This window comes from Dasypus novemcinctus, chromosome 16, assembly GCF_030445035.2.
Source record: "Dasypus novemcinctus isolate mDasNov1 chromosome 16, mDasNov1.1.hap2, whole genome shotgun sequence".
Taxonomy (NCBI): Eukaryota; Metazoa; Chordata; class Mammalia; order Cingulata; family Dasypodidae; genus Dasypus; species Dasypus novemcinctus.
Window position 1 is genome coordinate 86,618,573 of NC_080688.1, and position 12,359 is coordinate 86,630,931.

Here is a 12,359-nt window from a genome sequence, read left to right on the forward strand (position 1 = left end):
AAATGAAGGATAATGTTTAATTTACTTATGGTGGCCAAGGACTTATTATAAAAATTAAAGAAAATAACACTATTTTCTACCTTCTAGACTTCAATAAATCCTATAAACAAGATAAATACTAGTGAAAATCTAGCATGAAGTATTTGTCATAAATATGGTAGGAAAAATGTTAAGATTCCTAATTTATAAATTTCTCACACTCAACAAGAAAAACAGGAAACTTCATCGCAAACGATACTAACAGAGGAAGAAATGTCAATGGCCAATAAGCTTATGAAAATGGGAATTCAACCTCACAACTAGTAAGCTACATATAAATTAATAAAATAACAAATCTTCTATTTATTACAAAGTTGGCAAAGAATATCATCAACATATAATACTCGTCTGGCAAGGGTATGTGAGAATGAACATTTTGCACACTGCCAACTAGAAATACATTGGTAAGGAATTTCTGGAAAGCAATTTGGCTATGTGTGAGTTTTAAAAGAGTTCATAGGGTTCAATCCAGTGATTCAGATTTTAGTACCCAATGTAAGATAATAATCAAGAATTTTTGAAAGGATAAAAAATGTCTATACAAGAATCAAGCCCTATGAATCAATAGGAAAGGAATGAATTATTCAACATATTGACCTAAAAATAGGTTAGTTTTTCTCACAGCCTAATTTATTAGACAAAATTGGATTAACTTAAATGTTCATCAAAAGGAGAATTGTTAAATAATGTCATAGTATGTAGTAGGATAATAAGTATTCATTAAAAATCACGTTCCCAAGCAATACTTATTAGTATCTGAAAATGCTTATATTATATTAGTGCAATATATAGGGTTCAGTACTATATTCATACAATGACAATTTGTTTGTAAATCTTTTTGTATATTAAAATACTCTATTACTTTAGCAGAGATGATCTCTGAAAGCAATAGCAGTTTATACAGGAGAGTTCACGAAAATGGAATCAACTAATAATGAGGATCAACTGCAGTTTTTTCCTTTCCAGCAGTGCTTTTAAGATTTGTCAAGTGGGACCAGAGCAGTCTTTAGTACTGGGCTAAGAGTTCCCAAGGAACGAGGCCAGATTCTTCTGGATTTATTCATCCATGCTCAGTGTTAGACCAATGACTTCAGTCCTTGTCTTAATATTTAGTAAACTTTATTGATTTTATATTAATACTAGTATTTTATATTTGGAATTTTTTGGTAACAATTGGTAAATACAGAGTGTAGAATGGGACTTTCTTGCTGTCTCAGAATTGCACTGCAGCCCCAGAGCTTTAGGGAATAGGTGAGAAGCACTGTGACATTCTAAACACAGGCTGGAGGACTAACTGGAGAGATTCCTTGGAAGGCTTTCCACAGAAGCGCAGTCAGGGGTGGGGCACTTTCCACTCTGTATTAATCAGGGTTCTCTAGAGAAACAGAACCAGTGATGTATTTAATGCTAAATGTCTTTACTGTTTGCACAGAAGAATTGCAAGATTTAGTGAATGTATGTTTATTTGGGCCTATTTTATTGCAGATAATTAATGGGGCAATGCTCCCTCTTCATTTTTCAGGTCTAGAATTGCCACTTCTTTAGAAAATGTCTGTGAAGTCATTTACATATCATTTTCCTGGGTCCATCAATCATCTAACTAAAAAGTGAAACCATTAGGTCATCTTGTGTCCAAAAATATCTTGAATATAAGTATTGAATATAAATATTGTTGATAAGGTTACTAATCTTTAAGTTAGTATGATTTTGTTAAACAAAACCCATTTGGAACCTGAATATTATATATAATAATATTGAACCCTTACTGCATCAGTGAGTCCTTACTGCACAAAATACCTGCCAAGAAAAGATTCTTTCTATTACAAAGATCATTGCAGCTCAGTACCAGTAAATATTCAATGTTTAAGATCATGACATTATGATGGATAACTGCACATTCCTAGATATATCAATCCTCTTCCAATTGCAGCTGTACCATTATGCCTTTCAAAATAATTAATCTGATGGCTCTGGCGTTGAAACACTTTTTCACAGTTGAATTATAACTCACAAAAATATGCCTGCAAGGTAATTCTTAAACTCTTCGTTATCATGACTCATTGTTTTTATAATTTCTCCATTCTTTCATCTCACATTCATCATGGTATATATATTTTTTTATACAATCAACTGATATTTATTGATCACGTACTATAAAGCAAACATAGTGCTAGGAATTAAGGATATTTTATAGGGTAATTTATGGGGCAGACAAAGTTCTTGACTTCCTGAAATTGAAATGAAGTGAATCTAATGCATTTGAATAGAAATTAAGGTCTGCAGAATTATACAAAGCATGGTTTGGAATCAATCAGAATTTGAACCAAAGAATATTCAGGAATGAAAGAAGTTATACTTTCCATTTTACTTGCCAAAACCATGCCATTAGTTCTGCAGAAGGCAGTCATGAGTTTTGGTAGGTTATCCAAAGCTTATTTTGAGCTTGAATATAATTTATTTTGAGATATACATGGAATTATTATTTTTGCAGTGCTTCAGTAACTAGTGAGTCAGTCAGCATGCTTTAATTACTTCATGCCACAACGGTGAAATTAAGGTCTTGCTTTAAAAAAAAAAAGACATTCTTAACAGGAATTGTATATGTTACATCACTTTGTCTGGGTAAAGTAGAAGAAGACAATAAGTGCCATTAGGACAGAGACCTATTATAATTTCTCCATTGTACAGTTTGACCATTTCATCCCTGCCATGTAGACTGAATGCTTGGGATAAAAAGCTGTAGAATGAGTGAGTGAATAAACTCGTGAATAAACTTGTGAATAAAGAGAGCACTTGGATGAGCAGCTCCTTTACTCATATACAACTTGGAAGAGGATAGTGTTTCGTAATGTGCATCCATGTCACCAAGGGAGAGGGTGATGCTTTCTAAAGTCTGTCAATTACAAATTAATACACTGCTGCCGTAAAGAGCCATGCCTCTCTTCACTGCATTTTCTCCATTCTTTGTTTCTTTGCAGAACGCTTCAATGTGTATCTCATGCCTACGCCAAATCTGGATATTTATGGCGAATGCACCATGCAGATCACTCATGAGAATATCTATCTCTGGGATATCCACAACGCCAAGGTCAAACTGGTGATGTGGCCCCTCAGCTCGTTGAGGCGATATGGTCGGGACTCAACGTGGTTCACGTTTGAATCAGGAAGGTAAGCTAGTGCAGTGTTCAGGTGCAGAGATGTACAGCAGACTGGCTCTAGAGGACAGGTTTTGACCACTGTTGACCAGGATAACCATTATTTTTTACAAGGGTAGAAAGTACAAAACATAATTTCTTCAGATTCCTGCTAATAACCTAGATACAGTTGTGTTGATTATATAAGTGTTATTAACTCATTCAAAATAATGTCTGTCTCTTACACTGACATCAAACCAGCTATATAATGATTTTAATAATGCAATATAGTTTGCAATACAATTACAATACTATTTATTTGGTGTGTCCTCACAAAGAAAGATTATCATTAAATTCAAAATGTTCTCACTTGCCTTATTTTTATGAATTTTTATGAACAATTTTGAAAGGAGTTTTATAAATTTTTTTAATTAATAAATTTGCAGTAAGTTAGCACAACATTCATCTATCCAGATTTTTAGGTTAATAATATTAGTTAAGTATAAATATTAATTCAGAATGACTGGTAAATCCATGAGTTGTGAAATTTGCAGCTCAGATTTTAAACTTGGTACGTCAAGACAAATACGTCATAGCACACGGTCAGTTCACAGAGTTCACAATGTCTGAAGCGAATGCTTCACAGTCATTATTCGTAGAGCCTGGGTTAGACACGAGCCACAACCACTGGGGGGAATTTCTGTCTTCCATCCGAGATAATTTTTAGGTCTAGAAATTCTATATAAGAATATCAGGATGCATCACTCTTCACACACGGGATGTGACTGATCACATCCTGAAAAGGAATCGGGGTATTGAAAGGTAATGGCAGGGAGCTTTCATTTATTTGAGACATCAATTTAAAGTTTGTAACTTATTTTAGACAGAGCCTTTTTTTTTAGGAGGTACTGGGGATTGAACCCAGGACCGCGTACATGGGAAGCAGGCGCTCAGCCACTGAGTTACATCGGCTTCCCAAAACATTTGAATGTTTATTCAAAGGTCGATTCTAATAATACCCATTTAGGGTAGGCCATATGTCTTTTCAGCACGTTAAGCAGAACAAGGGAAAACACACTGAGCTGGAATCACTGCGCCAGTGTGCGGCCTGTCTGTGCTCGGGTGATGCTCGCACCTCGACTTCGTGGCTCCCTCAAGAGCCCCCTCTCCTTGGACCTGTAGTGGCTTTGAACTCAACTCACTCAGCTGTCTGCTGAGATCTCGACAGGGTTGTAGTAATCACACTGTATATAGAAAAACCACTGGGAAATAAAAATTCTTTTATGAAAATCAATATTTTAGACACGTACCCTGTTTAATAATCTGTGTATATATATCTATAGTGATCATAGCTTAGAACTTTACTGACCTAAAATCTATGGTACATTTTTACTGGCCTTAAAATGTTAGTGTCTTTATAGAAATGAGCTGGAGGTTTGCTTTTCATTATTCATCAGTGCCACCTCCAGGCTCACTTCTCATGGGTCTTTCTCCTGGGGACCCCTTGTTTTCTTATCTGGCGTAGAACAGTGTCACTAGCTTGTCTGTCCCTCATTTCAACAGGTGTCTACTCACCTAAGAGAGCAAGGTAGAATTTTAAAATAACAAGTACCTTAGTTTCTGTTTCCTTTTGTAGTGGCTTTCCAGAATTTTCACTCCATTTGTACCTGTTCACATTACTTTTTTGCCAATTTCCTGTTCTTCCAGAGCCTGAAACAGGCACATACTGGCTCAACATAGGTTTCTATTTGATATTCTAAACCAAAATGCCAAATTACTTGTGCAACTTGGCTTACCTGACAATTGGCATGAATTGATTTTTTAGGAACTTGATGATTCCTAATAATTAAAAAATACATATAAATATAAATATATTAGAATAGATAAGTCCCAACATCTTTAAGATTTTGTTTGTGCTTTTGTTGGTTTAAGAGGAGATTTTTTTTCTTCGTTTATTATCTTTTTCAAAGCAGCTACTTTAAAAAATAAATATCTAGTGTGAATAAAACTGCTTTAATAATAATAATAATTTTAGTATCTTTTTAATTATCTTGCTACACACCCCTTTACATGCCCTGGGAATCAGAAATAGCTAGATTAAGATTACATCTCTGCTACTTATGACCAGTTCATTAATGCCATTTGACCCCTCTGGTTTCAGTTTTCTCTGTATATAGGGGAATTATAATCCCTAGTTCCTAGATATATTTGGAGAAGCTGTGTGAGTTAGTGTATATATAGCATCATCAAACACAGTACTCCAATAATGGACATTTAAGAAATCATAATTACCTATTCTTCTCAGAAATCCTATCATTTTCCTGTTTCTAGTTTCTGAATGAAGCTTCTGCATAGGTCTGCTGAACCTTCTGTCTAGAGAATTCTGACAAGGTAAACCCTGAGCTACAAATACAGGAAATGTGGCAAGAGATAAGCCAAGCATAAAGCCCATTGAGAGAGCTGCATGCAAATGCTGGGGAGATAATTATAAACCCTAAGTGCAGAAATATCAATCAGTGTTACCTGTCCTGAGTCAGGAATTTGAGGCCAGGTGAAAATAGGACTCATGCAACAAGACTTTGGAGAACAAATAAGGACTAATAGTAAATGACTATCTTTATACTAACTGGTGTTTGGGGTATAACTGTATGGGCTATATATGGGCCAGTAGATGTCTATTTCATGACATAGTCAGTAGAACATAAAAGAGTCTCAAATTGACCATGTTAGTTCTTGGGAATAAGCAGAAGCTCCAGTATTACCAACCTTGAAGATTTCAGTGTTTAGAGCAATGAAAATCAGACTTTCTTAAACTTAAAATTATTAAGGGGAAAACCCAAAAGAATTTACAACAAAAAGCTGCTAGAACTAAGTAGTTTAGAAAAGTTGCAGAATACAAGGTCAATATACAAAATTCAACTTGATTTTTTAAATTCTAGTAATGAATAATTGGAAATGAAATTTTTGAAAATACCATTCATAATGGCATCAAGATATGAAATAGGTATAGATGAAAATTTAGCAAAATATGTGCATTAGACATTGAAAACTATGAAACATTGCCAAGAGAAATTAAAGACTTAAATAAATAGAGATACAGACTATGTTCATGGATTGGAAAGCCCTATATTAATAAGATTACAATCCTGTACAAATTAATTTATAGACTCAGTGCGATCCCAATAAATATTCCTAACTGGGTTGTCTGAACTGAATAACAAATTAATTCTAAAATTTATAAAAATTGCAAAAACCTAGAATAGGTAAAACAGTTTTGAAACAAAGAACATAGTTGAAGGATTTCCACTACCTGATTTCAAGACTTGCTGCTAAGCTACAATAATCAAGACAATGTGGTATTATATAAGAATTGGCCTAAAGACTAGTAGGAAAGAATGAAAACTTCAGAAATAGAATTTTTTTTGACAAATTTATTTTTAAAGAAAGAAAGAGCTGAAGTAATGCAATATGGAAAGAAAACAAATGGATGTTCATAGTAGCTTTATTCATAACAATCAAAAACTTGAAATCACTGTCAATATGTCCATCAATATAAGCTGGGTAGATAAATTGTGATGTATTTATAGAATGGAACACTACTTACCAAGAACACACAGCTGTGTGGTAGAATCTCATAAACATGATGTTAAGCAATATGTATGATTCCATTTTTAGAAAATTCTACAACAGCTGAAACTAATTTATAGTGACAAAAACAGATCAGTGGGGCTTGAGAAAGACTGGACTGTGAAACTTCTCTAAGCTCACAGAACTGTTCACTAAATAGCAATGAACTTTATTATATGCAAATTATACCCCAATAAATGTTTTTAATGTGAAAAAATTGGAGCAAAAGGGAGGAAAGTGAAAGGATTTCTTTTTGTTACTTTATGCACTTTCACACCATTTGAAGGTTTGACAATGAGCATTACTTTCATGATAAAACACTTCTCTTAAAAGAGGGATCAAGGAACAGGTGAGAGAAACCCATGTGTCCAGGGCATCTTGAAGAGATGGGATCACACCTTTACTCCCAGCTGTATATGGTAAGAACAGAAGTATGGGTTGATAAATGGGGCTAGTTTTGCACTTTTTTATTTTTTGTGTAAATCTCTTTTCCTTAGTATTGAGAATTTTTAATATCTTATAGTGTCAGACTAAAAAGTTAATACAAACATTGGAGGGGAAACATAGAAAGAAAAGTTTAAAACCACCCGTAATTTCTACATTCTAAGAAAATGGTTTTTTACTTGGGTGTAATTTATCCAATATATCTAAAATAAATATAAATATATTTTTCCTATTTTTTCACTTAATATTATATTGAGAATAAATCCCACGGGTCCTGCCCAATCAAGATTTTAATGGCTTTACGATATCCCAACATATGACTATGCCCTTATTAATTTAACATCAAGATGTTTCCAAAATGAACTAATATAAAGAAGGCCACAGTGGCCCTCTGTGTAAAGATAACCAAATCTCTGGTTGCTTCCTTAGCAGATCCTTTTAAAAGAGGACTCACTGGGTCAAAGGATGTGAACATTTTAAAGATTCTTCACAATATAGCAAATAGCTCTCAAGGAAAATAAAATCAATTCACATGCTCTCTAATGATGCAGAGAGAATGACTTTCTTGTCCCCATAAACCCAAGCATTAAAAGGATGATTTAAGAAATTTCTATTTTAATAGAGGAATTTGATGCCTCGTGGTTTGTGGTGGCTTTTTTCTCTCCTTTCCTTTTTTGTTTCTTCCTTTATCTGTGAGACCGGAGGCTTCTCCTTGTGTATGCTGCTCATTTATATTTTTTTCCACCTGTGAATTTTTGGTTTCCTTTGTCCTTTATAGTTGGAACATTAAATATTATTTTGAACATCTGTTTTGTAAATACCAGACCATCTCACTCTTTTTAAGTACAGAAAGTTTTGTCTATACTTGATCCAGAGAAATAAATTTGGGACATATGTTTTCTAGATCAGGAATGGAGGGGACACCAGAAATGAAATTGAGGACACGTTAGAGGGAAGTTTTAGGAGGGAAGGCTTGGCCAGTCCTCCTCACCAACCTTGAGCCAAAGACTACATTTTCTGAATTTTTTTAATTAGGTCTTTGTACAATGCATGTTATTTGGTAGCAATATTAAGCCATTTATTTATATTACTAGATGCACTGGAAAATAGTAACATTGAGTATGCCAAATATTCTCTTTTTTGTCATTGACAGGCTTTTCTCAAAGGCCTTGTTAAATTTTACCATACCCCTAAAATATAAAAATAACCGGAAGGAATGGATCAAGATCCTTCTTTTTGGAGAAACTGTCATTCATCCTCATAATTATAGCCATATGCCATAACCCTCAGGGAGCGCCCACCATGTGTGAAGACCAGAGAAACTTCAGTGGGAAGCATCCTCAGCGGGACACAACTCTGGCAGATAAATTCATTGTCTCCTGCCAGCTCAGAGAAATTTCTCTTTTACTATGACAATTGTTAACTTTTTGTATTTTAAAGGGAAAAATCTACCAACTTGTCACACATATTTTCTCAAAAAAAAAATCGTAAAAGCTCTCCAGGCCTGCAGGGGAAGTCACAGTGTTCATGATTATGTGCAAGTTTATCCCAAGAAAGGAGAAACTATTTTTTTATCTGCTGATGGAGCATTTCACTCCGTATAACCTTATAAATATTGTAAGCAAAACTCAAAGTGAGTTCAAACGCATGCATGGCAAAATTCAAGTGAGCCCCAAATCCTTTTTTTATAAAATGATTCTGGAAGCATAACATCTGTATTCAGCACAATACTTAATGTAACAACATTTGTGGTTAAAATATATTAAGCAAATGCTACCTTAGTAACTTTGATACCATTGTTTCCATCTAAAAGCCAGGGAAAATTTTGGTTACAGATTTTTAAGAATTGGAAATGTAAGACAATACTTAAATATTGAAATGTGGTTCCTTTAAGAAGATGGTGAATGGAAGCAAATGCTATATGTGGTATAATCAAGAATTCTGTGTTGTCACAGAATTTATCCCTAAACTTTTTTTTTGGTCAGGAATGTAGAAAGACTCCCTTCTCTAATGCATGGAAAAGAGGAAAGAGAAGAGAAAAGAAAAGGCAAAGAGTTCTTGAATATGACACCAAAGCAGAATCCACAAAAGAATGAAAAAAGATAAATTGGAATTTATGAAAAACTAAAACTTTGGCTCTGTGAAAGACACTTTTATGGGAGTGAAAAGATGATATATATATGGAGCAAGTGTTTGAAAATGACATATTTGAAAAAGTACTTGTATCCAAGATCCAAGATATATAAAGAACTGCAAAACTCAGCAATACAAAAAAATACAACCCAATTTCAAAAAATAGGCAAAAGATTTGAGCATATTCTTCACCAAAGAAAATATTTGGTTGCCTTCTAATCACATAAAAAGATGTTAAACTTAGTTTGTTATTAGGGATATACAAATTAAAATCACACTTACAAGAATGGCTAAATTTACAAAATCTGACAGTACCAAAGGCTAACAAGAATACAGTGCAAATGGAACTCTCATATAATATTGGTAGGAATGTAATGTGATGTGGCCATTTTGGAAAGAAATTTGGCAGTTTAATAAACTTAAACATACTTCCTGTGTGACCCAGCAATCTCACTCCTAGGTATTTGTACAAGAAAACTAAAAACGTATGTTCACACAAAAACCTGTACATGAATATTTATAGCAATTTCATTCATTACTGCCCCACCTGGACAACCCAAATATCCTTCAACTGCTGAATGGGTAAACAAATTGTGGGAAAGCCATACAATAGAATGCTACTCAGCAATAAAATGAGTGTTTCTAAAATGTATTATTCTATGTAAAAGAAGCTATATCCAAGAGCCAACATATTCTTTAATTTCATTTGCCTTCCCACTCATTGTGTGGGTCTCCACCCGATGATACAACCCACTATGACAAAACGAGCACTCACACCCTCCCTAGAACCTACCCTGTGTCAGATGCCCACCCCCCGTAAGCATCTTAAGCAGGTGATCCTTCCTTATTATATTTTCTAAGGAGTTTTCTCAACATTATAGTTTCAACCACATACCTGACAATCTCTTATGTTCAAAAGTTCCCCCCACCTTCCCCCCAATTTCTTGGCCATATTACCCATCCTCCCATCCCTAGCCCCCATCAAGCCTGCAAAGCCCCACCCAAAGGTATCCCTATGCCCCCATTTTATCCCTTCCCTGTACAAATACTTACCTCCAGCTTATCATAGATTCCACCCATGTAGGTGTCGGCTCACAACCTTCCTCTCCCCCCAACTTCCGTTAAGCCTATCATCCATTCTCTAGCTCTCTGAGACAGCTTGGTTTACTTATTTCATATCATTGAGGACATGTAGTATATGTCATTCAATGCCTGGGTTGCTTCACTTAACATAAGGTCCTCAAGATTCATCCATGTTATCACATGTGTTTGTACTGTATTCCTTCTTATAGCTGAGTGGTATTCCATTGTGTGTATATACCACATTTTATTTATCCATTCATCTGTTGATGGGCATTTGAGTTGATTCCAACTTTTGGCAATAGTGAATAGTGCTGCTATGAACATTGGTGGGCATATATTGTTTTGTGTCCTTGTTTTCAGTTCTACTGGGTATATACTCAGCAGTGGGTCATATGGCAAATCTACAGCTAGTTTTTTGAGAAACCGCCAAACTGCCCTCCAGAATGGCTGGATCCTTCTGCATTCCCACCAGCAGTGGATGAGTGTTCCCATTCCTAATGCATACCGAAAAAGGCAAAACTTTAGGGAATAAAAATAAAACAGTGATTTCCAGGGCTGGCAGTAGAGTGGGGTTGACTATGGAAGGGAACACAAAGGAATTTTTCAAGATGATGGAACTGTTCTTTATCTAGATTGTGGTAGTGGATATGTAATTATACATTTGTCAAAACCCGTAGACTTTATGCCATAGAGTGAATTTTATTCTATGTAAAATTTTTAATTTAAAAATCAGTTTAAAAAAGGAAAAGGAATCCTTTATGAAACTTTCCCCCAGTAGGGACCCTAGACTTAAGTTTAAATGTAAGGCCCTATAGCTTAATGTTTAAATCAATGTTATAAATTCTTTGTTTCTGTTCTAGAGATTGACTTTTTAAGGAGATCCACTTTACATGAAATTTAACATGTTTTAGAAGGATTGTTTGGAGAATATTCAATATTTTGGAGCGATGAGATCAGGATTTGTAAGGGAGAAAGGAAACAAGGTGTTAGAGGTTCCCCCTCACTAGGTTTACAATAATTAACGAGCTGTGCCTCAGGTCTCCCTGACATGCACTGAGGAAAGACAGCCCCCCCCCCATAAACCTACATGTCTGAAAGCATAGCACTTCCCCAGCGGTTGAACAAAGAAACCACAGTGAGACAGAGACCTTCGCCCCCTCCAGATCAAAGCACCACCACTTCTCCAGCATTCCAAGAGAACATAACTCCCTAACCCCCTACCCTCTAGCCATACAAGGGAAAATTGGCACCTCTAGGGCTTCCTATTGGTCCCTGCACCCTCTCGGACTCTCAACCCCCTCCCACCAACTATTATTTCCCCACCTAGGAATGTATTGTATTGTATTGTTTTGTATAATACATGTATTGAATAAATTCAAATCCCCCCTTTCCAGAAGTGGGCTAAAGTCTCTCTTCAGACCCCTGCCATGGCAGTGGGGGGCTGAAGTCTATTCTTCAGACCCCCTCCATTGGGAGGGCTTCCCAATAAACTTTCTGCCTGAATCATCAGCCTCCATGTCCCAGTGAGCATCCCCTTTTCTCCAACACAAGGCAATGCACTATCAAAGTGCAAAGCAGGTATTTATTAAAATGAAGACAAGGAAGGGCAGGGGTGGGGAGGAGGTTGGGATGGGCAGTGGGAGAGGGAGACAAGCAAAAGTAACATTTGATAAACACCAAAAAGCACCCACAACCTCAAACAGTGTCAACAATTATGAACGGTTTACATTAGGAACAAGTCTGTTTCTACCAAATCCTTCCTCACTTAAGGAATCAAGAATATGTTTAAAATTCAGATACACTTAAGACATCTTGTTACCTTTTCTAGTGAGTTATTATGATGCTTCATTTTCACATTTTGCTGTGGTAGGATCCTTAACTGAGCTTCTTCATTCCTAT

At 35.5% G+C, this 12,359-nt stretch overlaps 1 protein-coding gene across 1 annotated transcript in view; it reads left to right on the plus strand.

Annotated features, from left to right (window-relative positions):
* Positions 1 to 12,359, plus strand: part of DOK6 (docking protein 6) — a 492,877-nt gene that overhangs the window by 337,215 nt on the left and 143,303 nt on the right. Inside the window, exon 5 of the mRNA XM_058277882.2 lies at positions 3,018 to 3,207. Coding sequence (XP_058133865.1) covers positions 3,018 to 3,207 — 190 coding nt within the window. The remainder of the gene's footprint in view (positions 1 to 3,017; positions 3,208 to 12,359) is intronic.